This window comes from Phycodurus eques, chromosome 15 (assembly GCF_024500275.1).
Source record: "Phycodurus eques isolate BA_2022a chromosome 15, UOR_Pequ_1.1, whole genome shotgun sequence".
Taxonomy (NCBI): domain Eukaryota; kingdom Metazoa; phylum Chordata; class Actinopteri; order Syngnathiformes; family Syngnathidae; genus Phycodurus; species Phycodurus eques.
The window spans coordinates 5,991,274-6,015,188 of NC_084539.1; the positions used below are offsets into that span (position 1 = coordinate 5,991,274).

General features: G+C 39.5%; 1 protein-coding gene across 4 annotated transcripts in view; it reads right to left on the reverse strand.

Moving 5' to 3' along the window:
* Positions 1–23,915, reverse strand: part of LOC133413359 (transcription factor 4-like) — a 197,705-nt gene that overhangs the window by 98,976 nt on the left and 74,814 nt on the right. For all 4 annotated transcript variants that reach the window (XM_061697629.1, XM_061697633.1, XM_061697631.1 and 1 more), the window contains one exon: positions 55–113. In XM_061697629.1, the coding sequence (XP_061553613.1) occupies positions 55–113 (59 nt within the window). The remainder of the gene's footprint in view (positions 1–54; positions 114–23,915) is intronic.

Consider the following 23,915-nt stretch of genomic DNA (forward strand, 5'->3'; position numbering starts at 1 on the left):
ATACAAAACTTAGCTTTGTTCTATTACAAAAGTGACATTTGAAGAACCACTGACCTGGTGGCAGTGCGGGTTGGATTCTCTCCCATACGAGTATGAACTCCTCTCTGTTTTACCTGCAGACAGACGGAAGAAAACAGGGTTAGAAGATGACATGTTGTATGTAATTTGGGGAAACAATAGTTTGTTGCATGTGCTCAAAAGATATGTTTTGTTGCAACTGTATTTTCAGTGTACGTTCTTAAGAAATTATTTACACCTGAACCGAATAAACAAAAATAAAATAGCGAGAGAATAATAGATTATTCCTGTGTACGATCTGTTGTTTCATAAAATGTGTATAGAGTGCTTTTTTTAGATTCTCGTTGAAATAGTCACTTTATGCAACGAGGCACACTAACTCATTTTTATTTTTGACGAAAGGGGTTATACCTTGGTTCCCATTTTGTTGTAAATATATTCACAAAAATGTCATTTCTACTGCGGAAATTACACTCTGTAATCTATGTGCAAGGTGTGTAGGTTCCAAAAGCTTCGACCTCCCTCGTGTGATATTTTGTTGACATAAAAAATGACAACCACCTCTCCCCTGACTCCTTAAATGTAAGCCAAGTACTGATCACACGTGGCAGAGAGGTACACCATTGGCAGGTAACCGACCACCATTTTTATACACAATTTGAGTGTGTGTGTCTGGGCAAACAGAGGCATCTGATGAATTGAGAACATGTGCAGACCACCGCAGCGCATTGACAAAAAAAAAAAAAAGCTAATTTCCCCTCAAGCTTCTGAACAGGCGTTTCTGCTCTCCTCGGAACTGTGGGACCACTTTAAGCCTATTTTTACCACGCAAACCTTTTTGGATAAAACCTTAAAGCTTCAGCCAGTCTAAATATCAAACCAGTGCTAGTGTGTAATTACATTCTGTGGTTGGCGCAGCCATACGCGATGAAATGAAGGGGCTTTATAGTGAGCGTGTGTGGAGGAAAATGAAGCGTGTACATGGTGAAGGGTTTGAATCAGGCATGTATAGATGGAGCTGAATACACGCCAACACGGTAGTCGATGCAGAAGAGGTTGATAATTAGAGGCGTAGAAAGTGGGAATGTGGTTGACAGTGTGTACATGTGTGTGCATGTGTGCTGTTGTGTGTGTGACTGATCCAGGGGCCTCAGCTTCAGCTACCACTGATGCCAGCTGGACTGGTTTGGCACATATACAAAGACCCCCACCCTCTCCCACCACACCACACACAAATGCACATACTGACAATCACTGGCACACAGACCCGCACATGTAAATGTGTGCAATACACAATACAGTATAGCCATGTATACACGCGTGCACACGACAAATGTGTTTTTTGCAGGGTGCAGAAATATATCCATGAGAAGAAGAAGCAGAGGCATCTTAAAATGCCGATTTGGGACCAGACACACACACACACACGCAGATAGTACATATAGATGCAATTACACACACCTCCCAATACCAGATGAAAGAAGAAACATTCAAGTACCTTTACATTAAAAATCACAACGCGTCATTCATACATTCATTTCAACATGAGGATTCCATTCAAATTCATCTCTGTGTTATTTTTATTTACAATGTGAGGCCCTTAAATTTTCCTTTGTTATTTTGTTCCTTTCCATTATCTTGATTTTGTCAAATGAAAATTGGAATAGTTTAAAAACCCACAAGGAAGTGTTTTTCTTTCTTTCTTTGTAATCTGCAAAACAATTCTGTCTACATTGTACTGATTATACACCTTATAGAGGAGAAAAAACTATAATACTGTACTCCAAAATAAGAAAGAATAAAAAGTAAAACCAACTGCCAAGTACTTCATAATTATAAATAAAACAAAGCAAATATTTTTTTTTCTCACAAGAAAGATAGAACTGACAAGATAGCAAAACAGAGAAAACAGATAATACAACAAAAACATGGTTAAAGTTCAAGTGGCGTCGGTCTCATTCACTCTTCAATATAAAGCAACTTAAAGATGTTCTTGGGGTCCTTCAAATTGTACCCAACTTGTTTACAAGACATTTCTAGATTCCTTCAGATTCTACCCAGCCTTGTAAAAAAGGTTAAAACTGAACAAATGGTTACTTTATTAAACCTCAGAATGCTCTTGGACAAATCAAGGTCGTCTTTGAGAAATGTATTTCTAAGAAGTAATCCTTGACAACAACAAAAACAAACTGTTACTGTATTGTCAAACCCAGAATGCCATTCACCAACTTCAACTCAAAAGGAGGACCATGGAGTTTTAGATGTATCTTCATAAATGACTCTCAAAGTCCAACAACCAGAAAACAAAAACCAAACCACTATTTGTGATCTATGGAAATTAGACCCCTCCAACAACTGAAATAACTGAAATTGCTTAGCAACTTGTCTGTGCCTCTGCCAAAATCTAGCACATAACAACTTGGTGCATAGCATGAATGAATCATGTCCCCCATTCAAGAAACATCATCATCTTTCCGTGGCAGACTCATCTATCGTAGGCTTGGCAGGAATTGAAATAACATAATATAGATTATAAACGTACTGTACACTGGGGTGGAGGGGGAGGGGGGGGGGGGGGCTGACCTCAAAGATTCCTGAATAATCACTCAAGAATATTTACGAAGTGTGAGCTCCTGGAAACAATCAGGCAGTACTTTCATATTGAAAAAAAAATGTCTGTGCTTTTAAATTCAACTTTTACTTTTAAAAAGTGCTTCAATTGAACAGACAATCTGATTTGGACGGATTACCCCTCCCCTCTATTAGTCCTTTCAAGCGAGGTTCCGCTCTATGTTAATAACAAAATCTTTTTTTTTTTTTTTTTAAACCTTTATTTATCCAGGTAAGCAATTGAGATTCTCATTTGCAACGCCGACCCGGCAGCAGACAGCAGAGTAACGCAAAGCATAATAAAAGCAAATACAAATACATAGATTGCAAACTGTACAGTGTGATATGCTCAAAATGAGAAGGACCGATGTCATATTCATACAGTACATAACATACAGCGGGCTAAGAATGATATTAAAAAGGAAGATAGTCAACAGATGAAACGTCTGTCGTGAAACTGAACCCGACTTAGTCACTAACTAAAGCACATTATTTAGAGCTACTTTTAGATAGTAGTTTACTAGCAATGACATTTCTGTTTGATGTTAATGTCCATTTCCAAACCTTATAAGAGCCGAAAACCGCAAATAATAGATATTTGCCAAGTTCAAAAATCCTTTTATGAACCCGATTTTTGCTAAATGCTACTCTTTCTCGAGGGAATCCAGTGGTGACTTTTCTATCCCCCCCCCCCCCCCTGGCAACAAACCCAAACAATCTCACTGGCTGTGGTGAGAGCACTGCTTGTTAAGAGTGTGTTGGCTGCAAAGGTACAAAAGGTGGAGGAGGGGAGGTCAGTCCGCTGGGCTGTGTAATGCCCATAGAAAAGTCGGTGAGCAATGAGGACCAAATCCCCGCTAATCCACTATGCCGGGAGACACATAAGTTCCAGTGCAAGTTGAGAGGAACCGTGATACTCAGCCGGGCTATGAGCTAACACCACAAGCTCTCTGGACAGGCCTTCCATTACGGAGATGCTTTTATAAATGCGACATGTCCGCAACATTACATTACAGATATTAGACAATTGTTTTCATTTGAAATTTCACATAAATGCACAGCGGTTCACTTTTGAATGAACTTGGAATGTAAAGATGTTTTTAGCTGATCTGCGTGAATGTTTTGTAATGTTCACCTTTTGCAATTGTACTACAGTATTGGAAAAATAGGAAGTTGCAGAAAATGATGGTGAGAATAATGAGAGGACTTGTGATTGAACTCATGCTTGTGCCTGCTTTTACTGTCTAAATAATAAAACATGAACTATTTGTTTAAAAAACTGTTCCAGTATCTCTAATTCGTATGATGATAACAGATAATATTGTATGATGTTAAATTTTCATTTTTGACTATTTCCGTCTATTTTTCTTAAATAGTACATTTTTCAGTTACTGTATGTTTTTTGTTCGTTTGTTTTGTACTCACTTTTACAGCAGTACAGTACATTGACTTTTTTAAATTGGATAAAGGATAATATATTTTTAAAAATTCATAATGGTTGTTATAAATATTTTATTTCAATTGGGGGGAAAAAATACCTTACCTCGTTATTTTACTCCATCACATAGTCATAGTTTTATTTTCCAATTTGACTTTTCAATTTCACAACAACAAATCAAGTTATTACTGTACTGCATCCCCTTTTTTCCTCGATCCTGTTTGACATCTATTGTCTATTGACATTCATTGCTCTGAATCGGGACGAAGAAAAAGATGCTGCAGGATGGAGTTGCTCACGGAATCAAAGCCAATGTCGAGACTCTTTCTTTTCGAGCTTGAGAGATACGTCGTCTTTGTTGGTGTGAAAGGAATCATTTCGAAGACTTGATCTCTTTTGACATGAATATAATGAGTTTATTTGCATAAACAATATGACTAATAGTGTGATTTGCCGAGGATGGCGAGAGGACGGCAAAAAAATAAAAAGTAGACTAAAGGGGGAAGGATGGATAGAGGAAGGGTTTGACTCCTTCTTCCTGTGTGTGTGTGTGTGTGTGTGTGTGTGTGTGTGTGTGTGTGTGTGTGTGTGCTATGGGGGGGAGGGTGTGATGGTTGCTCTGCGCAGACATGAATCATTCTGAGCGATTCAAGCGTTTCCATGACATCGCTGGGCACCGGTCCAGAAGTTTCCACAAAGTCTAAAAGGTAGTGACACACACACACACAAAAGGTAGTGACACGCGCACACGCACACACACTGTCACATGTGTATCACATACAAGCAGACACCCTAAAACTCTTTTTGTACCGCTGCAATTGAAATTCCATATACATGTATGCATTCCCACGTAAAGCATAACATTTATTTGGAATCAACGTTAATTTAACTGACGACGGCCGATAAGAAACCCTGGTCTAACAGACGTCACCCCCCAACCCCCACCCTCACCCTCTCCCCTCCGAATTCTCCTAGCAGGCATTTTTCTCTTGGCATTGGAGCGAGTGAATACATCAAACAACAGATGAACGTATACGAGCGTCTAGAACGACTCAAGAGACACAGCATCCAGCTCACATCTGCCCATTTGTCGCTTCAGCCGCGCCACGCCGCAACCACACCGCATCAGACCGTTGATATGGCCACAATATTATTTAAGAGGATGTCATTGATCTATCCAATTTCCATCCATTTCCTGTTCAGGGTCCCGGGGAGATGAAGCCTATCTCAGCTGACTGGCGAAAGTCTTACAGTGATATATATATATATATATATAGAGAGAGAGAGAGAGAGAGAGAGAGAGACTGCATTTACAATGCATGGTTCAAGTGACACAATACCAATATTTTGCTCTGGAGTGGCAGAGTTCAGACGTCCACCAAGTGTTTGTTTTGTGGTAAATTGAAGTAATCCAAACTAGAAATGCTCTCAAAGACAATCTTTCTGTGATCTTTGTCCTCTCATCATCCAAAACATCAACTCATATTAAATGCAATAATTATCACAGCTAAATGGAAATCATGTTGATGAAATTGAATAATGAAAAAGCATACGGGCTATATGTAATTTTTACAGTGGTAATTGATGGATTGCTTATATATACCGTACATTAGCAGCTCGGTGTTCTGCTATCCCTCAGAAAACTCTCAACAGGTAACGCTGGTTGAGAAAAAAATGTTACAGTTACAATTTTCAATTTTGTCACTCATGTCCAAAAAGAGAGTGAAAGAAATGCCAAACATTGTTCCATATTAGAAGAGCAAAGAAACATCAAAAGTATGTGTATTTGTATTGAAAAGTTGAAAGAAACTCAAACACACATTCAGGTCAAACATTTGTGTCATGAGCAAGTAAAGACAGACAAATTAGAACATTTTACAGCCGCCATGACACTTGTTCTCAGTTAGTGTGAGAGAGGCCCAAAGAGCAGCCCCCCCCGCATCATCGGCGCCAAAAAGCCCACATTATCCAAACCCCGTCCTAACATGTATATCGACCCCCTCCTCCAACCAGGAAACAATGGACAAACAACACCAACAACAATGAGGTGGCCAACAAGGCCACGCTACAACTTCCAACTATTTTCAAATGAAATTTTCTCAAGCAGCATTGTGTATTTCAAGCATGACAAAAAAACAATGCAAGTACAAAAACAAAAAAACAACTATTTTTGAAAAATCTATAAATAACATGATTTATTATTAACAGTTTTTCTTGATTTTGAATCACACATGAGTTTACGCAAAAATTATTTTTTTGTGAAAGCAAACCATCACGTGTATGGCGGGTGGTAATGTGTCACTGTGTGTTGCTCTCAGACAAAACAGGGCTGCTGAAATGCGGCAGGCACTGCAGATTTTTGTTGGCGGGCTGACAGTGGCGCGTCGGTGCCAAGCCCCGGCGGCGGAAACGACTAAAAGACGCATAAGGCTGGCATTAGCGCCCCAAATCTTCTCTCCCCCTCCACCCTTACATCCCTCCTTCCCTTTTCTCCTTCTCTATTCTCGATCCATGGCATGGCATTTACTTTGGTTGGGGTCTGATTCCATTTGGCATCGCTCATAGCCGTCCGTGAATTTATCAATCTGTCTTTGGTTTGCTCTGATCTATTGGGCGGGAAATAAACATGGCACCTGAAACTCTGCAGGAGGTTTTGGAAGACTATTGTGTTGCTGTGGTTTTTCCTTTTTCTTCTCGATATCGCCTTGTTTTTTTGTCCATGTTAGCCCCCCAGTCCTTTCAGAATTGTTGTTGAATGAACATTTCAAAGGATTTAAATATTTCCAGGGTGTATATTTTCCTCACCATAATCATTGCCTTTGTCTTGAGGATTTTGGGCAGCACTTCCACCCAAACCGTGGCTACAATAGCATCTGGAGTTAACATCCACGAGGTACTAAGCCTTTGTTTCTCCAAAAACAAACAAACAAAGCAACATATTCGAATTATGCTCACAAGACAATAAAACACGCACACAAAAAAAGGATAAAATCTGCCGTAGAACATTCACAATTACCTACAACTAAATGTTTGTTGTCTTTGTTTGGAGTCTATTATTGATGAGACAATATTTAGCAGCAGAGTGAAGAAAAAGGATGCTAAATTTTGTTCTCGCATTGTGTACCAGACAGATGACGACTGCTAATGCTGAATTGAAAAGGCTTTGAGAGATGGATTTAACACATTTGCTCTTGTCTTCGCGCTCGCGACGGATGGGAAATGACGCGGGGAGACAAAGAGAGAGGTAGCAACAAGAGGAAAGGTGTGAAATTTTGAATTAGCAGCACAATATGGTAAGTATTAAAGTGCAGCACAATGAGCAGTGCGGGCCACACGGCAGAAGGCATCGCACTCACACAGTCTGACGAAATAAATACGCACCGTTGTGACCTAGAAGCGTTTCATGTCATTAACAAGAGGCCTGAAACAGGAGCACAGCATGTTATACATTGAAAACAAATTCCCTTCTCCTTTCACAAAATGTCCTTCTCGCATAAACCACTAAGATAAGAATTAACATCCATTTGTTTGCTTCATGTTTACAAAATATTTTTTTGTAATCATTTCTGTGGTGATTATTTTGTTTATAGTTTTCTTCATTTTAAGTTTGTTAAATGTAATGTATATTTTGGTTCACATTCACATTGTTCTATTTTTGGGAAGACACAAATTCTCACACTTAGATTTTGAAATTATATTTTTTTTGTATCCATGTGCAGGAGTTTATGTTGGCTCTTTATTAGCAGGATTTAGCAAAAAAAAAAAAAAGAACGAGCTACTGAATCACAAAAGTAAATTCAATTTAGTGGGGATTTAGAGAAAAGTGTGAATCCAGTAATTGACAGGTATAAAAAAACAAAACAATTTTGCGAATATATAAGTATATAGGCACAAAGCGGGTATTAATGGAGGTGCTAATTAGGATGGTTTATCCTTGGTTGAGTGTCAATTTTATCCCCCCCATTTTTTTTTTTTTTTTTAATCATATACATTATTGACCTATAAAAGCATATTTATTCTACCAACAAAGTTTTTTTTTTTTTTTTTTTTTACTTGAAGATGGCATTGTTTAATTGGTGATGAACTTGTACCCATCTGTCCACTCATGGTCATGCGTTGCTCGTTAAATGAGGTGCGGTCAGGTGGATTGTGGGCTCATTCTTCTCATGATGCCAGGCAAAGCCTTCACACCCACCGTACAGTACTCAGCTGAATTACACAGTGCATTTACTGTTAATTAAAGGGCACCTTATTAAGACAATAAGATCAAGCTGCACAAGCGAGTGCACATACATTTAAAAACATTATTATTATTTTTTTTAAACAAGGTAGTATCATGACTTCAGCCAGAATTCATCCACACACATTCTGGGACATTTTGATTATTGAGTCATTATGAGGCACAATAATAGTTCTGCGGGTATTTCTGTAGGAGTGGAGCATACGAAAGGTAACGTCTAGCTGACTTTTCTGTGTCCCTATCTCAGAATATAATCATTTTGTCATAGCTATTTAAACCAGAGACAGAGACTCATGTAGTAGTCAATATAACATATACAGTAATTATTCACTACTGAGCCTGTTGACCTAATGTGACATTACAATTCTATGATGGATAACTAACTAACCCATTACAGTACACTTGGTATTTTTACAAAGAAGCGCTTCAGAAGCATTTGAAGCCCACCATACTCAAGCAGACATGTTTAGGACATGCCATACAAGCTAGAACAAATATACAATAGAGCACGTATGAAATCTGCATTCAAAACCATTTACTGACTACATCACATCACAATTGATCTGCTTCTTGTGTTACAATGTTAGAATATCATACTAAACTGCATTGCTCTAACCAAAATGGAACTCATATTGGTATTGTCATTATGTATTTTGTAGCTTGTATTTGTTCTTTTTTTTTTTTAAATTCATACTATTAATAATCTGTTTACAGGATATTACAAGACCACCAAGATAGCAGCTTAAATAATATAAATAGCATTTTTATGTCTTCGGAGGATATAGCGAGCCTCCCAAATTCCTTTGCCAAACATGCATTCATTCATTCATTTTCTGAGCCGCTTCTCCTCACTAGGGTCGCGGGCGTGCTGGAGCCTATCCCAGCTGTCATCGGGCAGGAGGCGGGGTACACCCTGAACTGGTTGCCAGCCAATCGCAGGGCACATAGAAACAAACAACCATTCGCACTCACAGTCATGCCTATGGGCAATTTAGAGTCTCCAATTAATGCATGTTTTTGGGATGTGGGAGGAAACCGGAGTGCCCGGAGAAAACCCACGCAGGCACGGGGAGAACATGCAAACTCCACACAGGCGGGGACGGGGATTGAACCCCGCACCTCAGAACTGTGAGGCTGACGCTCTAACCAGTCGTCCACCGTGCCGCCGCCAAACATGCAATGTATGTATATTTTTTTTATCCATATAACAATCTGGTGCACACATTACCTTGTTATTTTTTTACTTCAATCTCATATGTATTCATTCAGTCTTTCAATAATATATATTAAAAAAAAGCCAGTTTGATTACTAAATGTGTCCCATGTGTCTGCCTTATACATCTAGGTGGAAATTGTAACTATAGTCTTCCTTTGTCATTCAACCTGTCTGTCTCACTCTATGGCAGCGGAGGAGGAGGAGGAGGAGGAAGGGCGACCCAGCAGAGATGGATGATGGGTCAGGTGCTGTCAGACTAGAGGGGGCAAAGGTCAAAGGACACCAGGGTTCAGTATCACACTCTGATTTCCTCCCGTCATACCTGTCTGTATCTAAACACGTGTCCTTTTCTTCTGTTGTACTTCTCTTGTATTGTACGTTCCCACTTGAAAATGTTCCTTCTCAATTATTCTGTTCACCTGCCTTTAGCCTGTTTCGTCACATTATTTTGTAATAGTAATGTTAAGACGTTATTGATTTATTTTTTTTAATTGTTGTAAATGTTACCTTAGTTTCAAGGTTATCTTTTGATGTTGTGTAAACAGGAACACTGAACACAAATTAATGCCATTCTAAAAAATGAACATAAAAAAGTACAAACGCTCTAACCAGTCGGCTACCGTGCCGCCAGTGTGTTAACAGATCTGACATAATGCCAAAAGCATATTACTAGCTGACATTCGCTAACCAGAGGCTGAGCTGCTCTGTATTTGTTTACGGAGTACTCGACAACTGACAAGAGAGTTAATAATTAATCAATATTTTAACCGAATGATTGGTAACAGCAAGTCAGAATATGAATACGGAGGTCTATGACCTGTTGAAATAATATTTAAGGGTAGCAGACTCACTCATGAGGGGGAGGACAATGAAAGGTTTGAATTTACACAATTAAAAGTTGAAAACTACAACCGTAATCAAACCAGTCCCTAAAGGGACAGGAAGAAACTAGCTAGATAAAATTAATTATTTTAGACTAACGTGCACCACAGAGCCTAAAGAAATGCGGAACACACATGACTGACAGCGTCAATAACTAACTCGTGCTTCCCAAACTTTATTGAGCCAAGGGACCCATTTTACATACAGAAAATCTCCCGGCACACCACCACACAAAAATACTGAAATTATGATAATCTCGTCTCAATTTACTCACGAATTGACTTCCTCAAGCGTCAATTCTGGGCCTGTTTATTTGAGCGCAAAGCTCGTAGAATGCCATGATTTATTCTGTTGGACGAATGGCAACAGGTGCATACACAGGTTTAGTGTACCTGCTGCCATCTGATGGAGGAGCATTTAATTGTTCCACCTGTCACTCTATGTCGCTGACATAGATAAATGAACAAAGATACATGTTCTTAATAAAGAAAGAAAAGAAATAAGATACAGTATATGCAAGTTGAACTGAAATACAGCCACAGGAAACAACGTTACATGCTCACGTAACAACTTTGTGTGTACACGTAAAAGTGTCATGAGGAAAACCTTTCCTCTGCGCTTTTTCACATCCCTTTCGGGGGCTCATAAAATCATAAATATATTGTTAGGCCTAATTCTTCTCCAGCCGTGTCAATCAAAACTGAGCATTAGTGCCTTTGTAAGTGCTAGTATTCAATGTCATTCATTTCTATGTTGTGACGAGTCACTGAGCATTGGTCAGTTGATCGACTTTGATTGATTTCAAAATACTATATAGTCTTCATTATTTGTATTATAGGAAGACATTAATTATTTATTAACATTATTGTTATTATTATTGTTATTATCATTTAAATACTTTGTTTGGTGACTTTTACATTATTACTGTATTTCATTAAAACAGATTATTGCACTTTATGTCAGATTAATGTTATGAATCTTTTTTTTAAATAATTATCATCATATTTCTTGGATTATTTATTCAAACATGCTCATAGTATCTCATTAGGCAGTCCATTTTGCAATCTCTTTGATTAATACGACTCAAATATATGTTTTGTGTCAAACTTGGTATTAGTAAATATGTAAGCTCAACCCCCCCCCACAAAAAAGATGTAAAGATCACGGTTTGATAGTTGAGCAAAGCAACAGGAAATTCAACCGCAATTATGAGGTCAATTTGGTCCAAAAATTTAAGATAGTGATGAGGGAGGTGAATAAAAATCAGGAAATACAGCGGAGCCTTGACTTAATGGATTTAGGATTCAACGGGCAGAAAATAGTCTAAAATCACCCCTTTCATGCACCAGTGAGGTAAGTTTAGATAAACAAACCTTTTCAAACATTTTAAAGCTTTAAATTTATTTACAATAATTTTGTACTGTACTGGCCACAAAAACAAAGTGCTTCAATTTAACAGTCAATCTGATTTAAGGGACGGCCCCTTCCCGCTATTAGTCCGTTAAATCGAGGTTCCACTGTATACCAGTTGTGTCATGGATGGCAGGCCAAAGAAGAAAATAGAAATGATGATGATAGGACATCCATCCATCCATTTTCAACACCGCCTATCCTGGTTAGGGTCGCTGGAGCCTATCCTAGCCGACATCAGGCGAAAGGCGGACTACACCCTGAACTGATTGCCAGTCAGTCGCAGGGTACATATAGACACAGACAACCATTCGCACTCACATTCACACCGTCACTGAACCCACGCTGCCTGCACCAAAGTCAGGCGAGTGTACCACTACACCATCAGTGCCATGGTAGGACATTTGACCAAAAAATGGGATTCATAAGGCTTCCTACACGTTTTGTTTTTACAATGCAGGATTAAAATATATCATGCACGCTTCAGCCTTTTTCCGAAAGATAAAACTTGAACCCAATCTGAATTAATCATACTTTAATTCTATTTTCAATTAACTATGTTCAACTTCTGGTGGTCCACGGTACAATTTCTCGCTAATACAGCCCCTGTTGTGTTAGCATGACTCCCAACTTAATACCTGCATTTAGACTAAGGTGGCAACATTTGAACACCTGCACGGCTGTCACTCCAGTTGCAGAGCCTCTGACCACAACAGTCATGATATGCTTTGTGTGATTCCAGTGTGACCACCTGGCTGGACATAATGACATATCTGTTCCCACACATTGATTGCGAGATGGTGATCAGAGCAGCCTCATCCCAGCAGGACAGACTGCCTGACGTTGTTGTTTGACAAGGGAAATGAGGAGGGTGGAAATAAACAGACAGCAGGAGAATGGTTAAGAATGGAAGGAGGAGGAGGGAAGTCATCTAAGCACATTTTGAAACTCAAAAAGATGGTAGTCACCTGGTTTTTAGTCAGGTTTTTTTTCTCCACGTGCACACGTGGAGAAAAAAAAAATAACAAAAAATTAAAGCATGATATATGGCCCATTAAGGATTTTCCATGTCACTTTCTACTACTGTATTTGTGCTTTTCATATCTTCCAATGACGATGGTTAGGTGTAAGGAATGTGGTTAGTTGTCAATGTCTGCCCTGTTGTCAAGGGTTCGAATCTCTTTGTGTGGAGTTGGTCTCCCCGTGTAAACGGAGGTTTTCCCTGGGTACGCCATGCACATTCCAAACACATGAATGTTAAATTAACTGGAAACTAACTTGCCCATATGTTTAAATGGTTGTTTGTAGGTCTGTCACGATAATTACTATATCGACTTATCGTTCGATAAATAAATTGGACACGATAGTTTTTCCGGACTCGATAAATGATCATTGTTGTGGTGAGCCGGCGTGCAGATCACACAGTGAGCCGACAGAGTTGGACGGCTGTGTCATTAACTCATGAAACGCCGGCGGACTGGTGCAGTCTTGCTGGTGTTGTCTCCATCCAATACGCCGCACTCAACAGCCTTGCTCCATATGCACCTCATAAATTCACACAACAGAGACACTTAAGGGAAAGTTAACTGTTTGTTGTTGTGAGCTAATGACCTAGCTCGTGAGCTAACAAGCTAGCCTGCGAGCTAATGAGCAGTGATGATGGTTAAAAAAATCTGCGCTTTGCTCCACGTTGTTGTGTGAGTTCGTTCGCAATTAACACAAACACGAGAATGTTAATTGCTTTTTAAGCATAACCTCAGTGGCACACGTTATTCATCCAGTAGCTGATGACAGCTAACGTCAATGTATGTTTGATTGACAGGTGAAGGGCTCATTTTCAGCGGAGCAACCACACAGTAGCTAGGTTTATGTGGAGACTTTTTTTGTCATTTGGATTTAAGTCATTTCGAAAGAAGATCTCTGGTCAACTGTTTACATGTATATACACTACATTTAATCGGAACAGCCGTGTGACATGCGCACTTTGTCGTGAATGTCACGTCATTTATCAAGATGGAGGCTCGTCGTCTATTGAGCACAGTAGTTGGTATTGTTTTTTTTACTTTTTGTTTTCAAAAAAATACTTGATAAAAATAAACAAATAAGTAGTTAAAAACAAGATCGCTGTCGCATACAGGCTCCGTCGGGAGCCGCCATATTTACGCTGTGCGTAAACGATGATGTGACCGCGCATTTACATCGAAAATAAGCATGCACAGAAATAACTTTTCCCGACTCTATTCTGAATTTCGAAAATTTACTTCTGAACAGTTTGGCAAAAGGAATATTCCACCCCTGTGAAACCGAATGAAATACCATTTGGATTCAGCCCATTTATTCCGACTGAGATTTTTATATGGAGCATTTTCTTTCAGTTTGGGCTTCTAAACCGATTACAATCAGAATTGAAAGTTCCATCTAAACCAGGCTAGTCTTGCAGCTCTGCTTTATCACTCTCGCTCTTATTCTTTATTTCAGACCGAGAGGGATCCATATCACAGAATAAAGAAAAACAATTTCAGAGAGAAACAAGAAAGGAAATAATAATAATAATAACAACATCAACAATTACAACAACAATACTGATTTAAAAGCAATAAAATAAAATAAATAATAAAAAATAATAGTTTGATAATTTTGGGGAAAATATATCGTCTTCAAAAAATTGTTATCGTGACAGGCCTAGTTGTTTGTCTATATGTGCGCTGTGGTTGACTAGCGACCAGTCTAGGGTGTACCCCATCTTTTCTTGAGTTGTTCAGCTGGGAAGGGCTCAAGCTCACCCTGATCTGGATAAGATTTATAAGACGGATGATTAATTTGTCGACCTGTATTTCTCACAGCTCCAAGAGAGCATTATTGCATGGTATGTGATGATTGCTATAATTTCTAATGAAGCACAGTTTTAAACCTCCACTCATTTTCTTCTTTGGCATTTTGGATTGGAAACCGCATATCTCAAAATTGACAGGCAATAAATGAGAGAATATATTTTTTTAATATATATTTTTATTTTGACTTGACGGCATTGCATCTGATGTTTGCTCACTATAGTGTTAAGTACTAGCAATGTAAAGCAAACTAGCATTCCTCCAACAACTAGTTCCCATTTCTAGTTTTATTTTATTGTTATTATTTGTTTTAATTTTTTTTTTAATTTTAACCAGTGCCCCCTGTCTCAAAAGCCCCTATTCCTTCCAGAGTGAACTACTGCTTTCCCGATAGAAATTGAATAGATATATTAATAGTATGTAAATGTTTGGTCTCAAAAGTAAAGTGTTTAAAAACAATGTTGTTGTTTCAAACTAAACACAAAAATATGCTTGTCTGCAAAACTGGAGGACGTGCAAAAACGTCCAGAACAACAATGGCAGGACACAGGGCTGACGTGACAGTGTAATGAGCTTGATAAAACTTCTTCGTCAAAGTATACATTGGTTGTGACCTGCGGGGACACATTCCTATCCTAACCCGTCACAACCAAAATGTACGCTGATTAGAGTATTACAGAAATGTTTTGACTGAGACGAGGAGAACAAGAATGTCATGCAAATAAATGCACAGTTGCAACATTTTTTGACACGGCAGATGGGTGAGTTGAGAATCAGAATCAGAATCAGAATCATCTTTATTTGCCAAGTATGTCCAAAAAACACACAAGGAATGTGTCTCCGGTAGTTGGAGCCGCTCTAGGTACCTTATTATAAGTTAGGAGCAAATTAGAGCTTTACTAATTGTTGAAGAAGTCAGCTATTGGTTCAAACATGAACGAAGCTGTGAAATTAATCATTTTATTTTCTCACAGAGGGAGAAATGTTGTCATTGGTCTAGCAGTAGCTGAACTCCCTGATCGTGTCACTCCGCTCTCTCAACCTATACAGACATAAATCGGGAATTAAACCGGTCACCCACAGTTCCATTCAGACTGTGCCAACAACTGCCATGGCACTGCCCTGGATGCATGGGAACCATTTTACTCCCGTCTGCTGCCATGGAAACTAACGGTCAGGACATAAAGGCAGTGATTCGGAGTGAAACATTGCATGCAACTAAGTCAGCCTGATTGCTCTGTTTAGTTTTCTTTTCTCATCACTCAGACCCTTTCTACCTAAGTTCAGTGGTAGGCCTCAGTGTGAACTTTAAATGGCATGAACAAAATGCATTTATCACTAAGACAAAATGTATTATATATAAAGTCAGAAAGCAGCAAAAGCGACAATATGAAAAAGAAGAAATGTATTTTTTTTTGTGTGTGTGTAATTTTCATTTTTGTTTAGTCTCATCTATTGGCACTCATACCACATAATCTATAATTAATAGTGGTTGTGTGTGTGTGCGTGTGTGTGTGTGTGTGTGTGTGTGTGCGTGTGTATGTGTGTGTGAGGGGGAGCAGGTGATTGGTTGTAACAGCTGGAGAGAAAAAGGAGAACACAGCTGGAGGGAAAGAGCAGAGAACGATGAAAGGAGGAAACAACAGCGGCGGACAAACTAGCAGTGAGCAGAGTGAGAGTGGATGGAGGAGGAATGAAGTAAAAAAGGCTTTCAAAATAAAGAAATGCAAAACAAGAGGCAGGTCATCTTGCATGCAATGACCACCATGACAGTGTCAACTTTATATGACTTGGCTGTGACAAGTCACTTTAGATCCCAATCATCGCATTCCCAACATCCTGCTTTTAGGAGCAAAATACAACTTCTATTTTGGACATACCGAATAAACCATGCTTGACATCACTGCATAGAAAAACAGAGCATTTCACAAACATTTTTGGTTAGAAGTATGCAGGCCTGATGTAATGTTTTCAGAGTCCTGTGCCATACCACAATTATATTTATGTTCCTATTTTTTTCCTCTATATAATTAGCCTGGATGATGGCTGGGAACTAACTATAGAAGTGTAATATAACAGTTTAGAATGGTCTGATAATAAAAATAATGTTGTTTTCTGTCTATTCTGACCATGTATAATATCTTTTAGTGATATGTAATCTGTGTAGACTGAGAATATTGTGTTGGACTTTTCATCAAATTACAAACTAGTACAGAACCTCCATCCATTTTCCGTCCCGTTTCTCCTCACTAGGGTCGTTGGCCAGCTGGAGCCTATCCCAGCTGACTCTGGACGAGAGGCCGGGTACACCCTGGACTGGTCACCAGCCAATCGTAGGGCACATATTGACAAACGACCATTCACACTCACTTTGACACCTACGGGCAATTTAGAGTCTTCAATTAACGTACTATTCATGTTTCTGGGATGTGGGAGGAAACCGGAGTACCCGGAGAAAACCCACGCGGGCATGGGGAGAACACAGGGGCGGATTTGAACCGGGTCCTCAGATCTGCGAGGACAGTCGACCACCGTTCTGCCTACTACAGTACAGTCAAGACCAAATGTTTTGGCAGTGACTGAATTCTGATTTCACTAACAACACACACAATCACTAACTGATGCGTCAGCATTTTTAAAGAATATTTTAAAAATGTATTTATATCATGTTGTCGGAGTATTCACTATTTATCAAAGAAATTAAAAGTCTCATTTTGCAATGTTTTTTTTTTTTTATATATTATATATACCGAGTCTCCTTTCTCCATGATACAGTTAAAAACGACTAGAAATATATATTAAATCAATCTAATGAAGCAAGTAATGGAATTTAGCAGCTGACACAATCACAGGGCCAACATATAAAGTCAGATAACCATTTAAACTCACATCCACGTGGGCAATTTACGAGTCTCCACTGAACCTAAAATACGTTTGTGGACTGGGGTCATAGTTCATGCAAGCACAGGCAAACTCCACACAGAAAAGCCCCAGTCAGAAACTACGTTTTGATCGAGAACATTGATATGATTATTTTTAATTTTATTTGATATTTTTTCGGACAACCACTGCAAGACTAGTTTTCTTTGATTACAAGCACTGTGACTCCCTCCGACCAACAATGTGTATGTCATGTCTTGTGGGACACAGAAAGAGCTAGAGGAGGCGTTCGTTCTCCTTCGTTTGGGAGGAGGCGTTCGTTCTCCTTTTCCAATTGTGCTTTATTTGTTTGTGATAATGATGAGAAAGGGATATCCAGTGAAAAACAAAACAATTCTACCAGTGGACGAGTCTTGGATTCGATCACTGATCTCTCACACACACACACACAGAGATAAAGGGAAGAAACTGGTGATATATTTTTTAATGTTTTAAAATCATATATATACTGTAGCTATCTCTCTCTCTTTCTCTCTTAAGGGAAAGTTAACTGTTGATTACATTCGCTAGCAGGTGAGCTCACGAGCTAGCGGGCTAAGGACTTGAGCTAAAAAGCTCACTGTACCGCGGCGACATCGTTAAAATGTCAGCGCTTAGAGTTGTGTTTCACACATAACGCACGCATACACACGCACACACACACTCACACACACACACACACAAACACATAAGTTAACTGTTTCTAAACCATAACCACAGCGGCACACGTTATCCATATTCAGGTCGTAGTTGACTTCAGCGAGCTCATTTTCAGTGTCTTTGGCTTGACGGGTAAAGGTCTTCTTACATCGCAGTCCAGCATCTTGAGAGTGGGCCTTATTTTAAATATGATTTATGCTTTCCAAGTCATACATGGTGTGGTTTTTATTCATTCAAATTTGGAAGGCTTTAATAAATAGTTTGGGCCTCTTTAGTGGGTTATTGAGTCTATACCTATGTGCCAAATGTTTAAAATTAGTTTAAATGCAATTTTTGCGGACAGAGCCAGAGTCTGATTTATTTATATGTTTTAAATTTATTTAAGATATTTTATTTATTGTTCTACATTACAATGCCATTGTTCAATGCTCTTTAGAATTGAAAGTGAATTGTCTTAAAAAGGGTGTACTTGAATTATTATGCTCTATAATATCATATCAGTGGGATATAAAAAATAAAAAATAAAAAAAACCAAAAAACATCAACATTAACATCAACTAACGTTTATCCTGATAGTTTTTGGAAAAATATATCGTCCTTAAAAATGTCCTATCATGGCAGGCTGAAACATAATATATTGAGAGAGAGTAAGTGCAATAGATGTTATTGTACAAATATCTATCCAATGATGAATGAAAATGTTAATACATGTCTGAACTAAAAATATAAGCCAGAAAATATCTCTATCTCTCTATACTTCCATGAAATAAGTGAATGGAGTGCCCACTCAAAAGTGAGCAGAGTGACACACAGCACGTGTGAGGGAATTTTTGTATTGCTTTTGCTTCATGATTCCTCATCCCACAGTCGAGAGCATCGGCAGCCATCATATAACACACACATACACGCACGTACGTTGAGACGGCAAGCAGCAAGCTAGCGCTTAAAGCAAAACTGGGCTTCCATGGCCATCCATTATCAGTGACAAGCTAAATGTACCATGGTACGCCATATGGTACTGAGAGAGCGAGAAAGAGCGAGAGAGAGAGAGAGAGCGAGAGAGAGAGAGAGAGAGAGAGACGTAAGCAAACTCCGGACAGAGTTTAGAGATGAGCTGAATAAAACGAAGACACAAAATGAAAATGGATTACATGCCTTAATTCAATTAAAACTCTGCTGTCCAAAATGCTTATTCCCCTGTTCCAATTTGGCTGATACAGTTTCTGCTCTGTTGTAGCCTAAAGTTCACAAAACTTTAGCTTTTTAATTAAAGAAGAACATCTTAATATTTCTTTAAATCTTTTGAACAGTAAACTTAAAAAGAAATTGAAGTAATCATTTTCAGTACATATAAGGCTCTATGTTGTGGAGGGACGTGGAGATGGCGTAACTCTGCGTGGAGGCGGGTTTGGCCCGGTGTTGGTAATTTTGTGCACCAGCGCACCACGACGCATCAAAATGAGGGACAGTCGTGGTGCTGTGGAAGTCATCACAGCTGACTTCAATCCTGACCAATCAAAGCAGCTCCCCTCATTCCCTTTAAATGTAGCGGTTTACTGACAGCCTTTGACATGGCGGAAGAAGAAACTTAATTGCTCCAGTTTGGGAGGTCGAAGCGCACAAAATACGTTTACACTGAACTGCAAGCAGAACTTCACGGGTGCATGATGGGGGAAAATCACAAATGTGTTCCGTGAAGTGGGCATTTGGAGACTGCCCCTTCAACCCCCAATTATTCGTGTGCTCCCCTAGTGCCTGCCAGTGGGATGATTTAAAAAAATATAATAACAATAATAATATGCCCACTGTTCATGTGCCCGCTGTTCACATATTTATGAATGGATGACGTCTGACATCCACCACCATGCCCGTGGAGCTTGCGCATCTGCCCGCCTGTGCCCCGATCAAATTCACCAAAATCGCGTTAGACCAGCTGCGTCAAGATTTAGACGTGGTCTTAGCAGCCAGGAGTTCAGAACGACCTTCTGCTCAGCGAGTCTTGTGCTTGCACAGAAATCAGGATACGGCGGTTTTTGCGCCCCGCCGCAGATCCGCTGTCTGCAAAATAGAGCCCATAGTGTTAAGGTGAGATTTCTCAGTTTGGGAGGTACTGGTAGCTTTTATTTTTCTGAGACGACCGGACCCCTGCATTTGGAGTAAGGTTGCCTCGTGGCAAAAATCTGCAGGCAATCAGGCCAGTCAGGACCTGTCAATGAATTCAAACCAGCCATTGTGGACAGAATAAACAGAACGGTGCAATATGCAGCAAAGTGCGGTGTTTTTTTGTTTGTTGTCTTTTTTTCAAACACACAGACACACACACGCGCACACACACACACACACTCACACACACACAGACAGACACGCACGCGGTTGTTAAGGCTGTTACCTAAAAGCCTCCAGCAGGAAACATCTGTGCAGACAAAACAGACACATTCAGTTTAGACAAAACCACAAACGGGACAGCTTCAAAAGCACACACTTGAACACACACACACGATAGAGTAGTAGATTTAATGCTCAAAAAAATATTTTTCGCTAAATAGCTCATATGTAATACTAATTTGATATGAAGTACAGCATACAAGTCTGAACAGAAATGCCAGAAAGAGAAGTCACATGTCATCACAGTGGTGAACTGAATCTCTACAACATTAGAGGCATAAGAAACATATTTGGGGATAATTGTCATAATCTACAAATGTAGAAGAAATATACAGAAGATGACTGCAGTGTTGAAGAGGTGGTAAACAAAATGGCGTGAGGGGAAGAAAGTGATGTAAACAAAACACCAAAGACAAGGAGGTTGCACGGAAGTATGAAAAAAGAAGGAAAGTGTGGGTGACAAAGGAAGGAAGGAAGGAAGGAAGGAAGGAACGGAGTAATAATATGAGGATATATGGTTCAATGCAAGAGAAGAAAGCCAACTGGAGGAAATGAATGAGCACAAGTATAGGAAAGACCAAAACAAAGGACAGGAAGAACTGTTTAATTTCCAAAACTGTTGTAAAAAAAGACTTTAGTCAAGATCAATCCAACACACAAACGCTCGGAGACACTCACACACACTTGGGCACACGCACGGACGCACGCACGCACGCGCACACACACACACACACACACACACACACACAGTACATACACACACGCTGTGCATTTTCAATTCCAAGTGCAGGACTAGGTTCGTTCATAAGATCAAATGGTTAGAAAATTTGGGATACCACAGCTCGCACACAAACACACGCACACACACACACACAAACACACAAACAGCACAGTTAGTTTCATTACAAAGACTGAGACCGTGCCATACTGCTGCAAAGGAGGCAATGCCACATTGGCAAGGCCCAGGGGGCAACTGCTATCTCGTGCCAACACTTCACACACACACACACACACGCGCGCACAACGCAACAAAACACATCAGTATTCCAACACCGTTACAGCGGCGACTCCTCCGCCGGCTTAGTGTGACTTTATGGTTGAACGTGGCACATTGTGATTTCAAAACCTCTATTAGAATGTTTATATTTCACACTCGACTTCATCTCAGAAAAATATATTGTAATCTTTTCCACACGTATAAAATACGCGATGAGGAAGGATGAGCTTTTAATCTTTGTGTTGACTTTCACGTTCTGCTTCAGGATAAAGGAGCATGGAACATGAAGCTCGATCAACTTTCACTAAATGTCACTAAATGACAGTAATTATTATTGCAATCATTACTGTGCACATCATTAGAGTTGTGTGTGTATTACATTCATTTCTCTACGCTAAGCAGACATTATGAGGAGGTTGAAGGCCACAATGAAATAGCACTTTACCGAGATTATCCGGCTTTAACCTGAACAAACCCGAAACCGTGTAATCTGTAGTTTTATTCTTCCTATGGATTAATATGACGACTCTACCATGCCCACCCCTTGTTTTAGCTACTTCAATGCAAGTGCCCACATTTTAAATAGCCAGTGCTGCCGTGTCTTCAGAAATGACGATTTATGTGATTCTGTTATTATTTCCTTCATGAAGACGCACTCCCAAATCATTTAAATGTATATTAGTTTCATATATGTCATCTTTTTTTTCTTCCTTAAGATGATTGCTAATCATTAATCATAAGGACATAATCGCATCCTTCAAAATCTGTTAATGATTGTTTGACAAAGGGGACACGATGAAGACGATAGCAAGTTCCTACAGGGTTGAGGTGTCACCATTAGCAGCGTTCAAGTGATGGACCACAGATATCACACTGTTGTTTCTCAGGAACATGTACTAGAACCACACACACACACACTCACACGCACACACACACACAAATTCATACACACACGTAGACACACACGCGTTCACAGTTGAGCTGCAGCATCTCTGCTCGTGTTTTCCATAAGGTTTAAGTCAAATCAATTTTAGAGACATTTTTTTTCACGCTTGACAGTTATTTTTATTTCATTGAAGAAAATAAATGAAGAAATTATTAAAACATACGTTTTACCATTTGCTAACAAACCCCTGCACTGGGCCGACTCAATGGAATTCTGATTATAGTCTCAAATCACTTTTTTCAAAATCCTATGGAAGCATAACGTCATTTTAAAATATGACAGGCAAACAGAGCCTTTACAAAGAGCATAATAATCAGTTTGAATTATCACTATCAGATAGATAATGCATTGATTTATTATTTTCGGTGAACCTTGTGATTGTGTAGACCAACGCAGCATTATACTGAGGTGTTCCTAATTTTAAGACCTTCAGGCTTCCTGCAGGGAATTCGGTTCTCCCCCCGTGCTTGCGCGGGTTTTCTCTGAGTACAGTTCAAAAAAGTACGTTACAGTTGAATGAAAATTGAATTGTTCTTCGATGTGAACGTGAGTATGAATGGTTGTTTGTCAATATGTGAACTGTGATTGATTGACAACCAGTCCAGGGTGTACCCCACCCCCTACCCAAACTCAGCTCGGAATGGGCTCCAGCTCACCCCCAACCCAAGGGTAAGTGGTACAGAAAACGGATGGATGGACATACCCAAAAAAACTGGCAGAATTATGATTGAGTGCACTTCCACTGCACAGCAAATTACAATCACAAGAATAATTTTGGTGTTCGATAAATATGCTCTGATGGCACCGATTGTGCAAGTGTACTGAAGGTGAGTGAATACAGATATCATCTTGTTTAAAGCCCGTCTTTCATGACTTGTTAGTTTTTACGTCTCATCTTTCTTTTCTATGACTTTCTGTAGCTGTGTTTTCTTTATTCCTCCATATAGCTCTCTCACTCTCTCTTTCTGGTTGCTTCCCTGTTTATCCGTCACTTTCTCACTGCCTGTCTTGCTTTCATCTCGCGCCATCTGCCTTCCTCTTTCTCCATTTTATTCTCTTCTTCCCATTTCTCTGGGTCTGTTTGACTGTCTACCTCTCTACTTGTCTCCCTCTCTCACTCTCGATGACTCCACCGCCCCCTCCCTCTTATCTCCCGAAAAACTTGGCAGTGATCCCCGTCGTGTTTTTCTCCACTCCTCGTTTGGGGGATTGCGAATGAATGCGATCCAATCTAGGCCTCAGCTAAGAGACATGAATTTTCATTAATTACAACCTTGTCAGCAAAAGCATTATGGGATCTGAATATGAAAATGCTAATGAGTGGATCTCATTTGCATATTTTTCTTTGTTGGAATGCCATTAA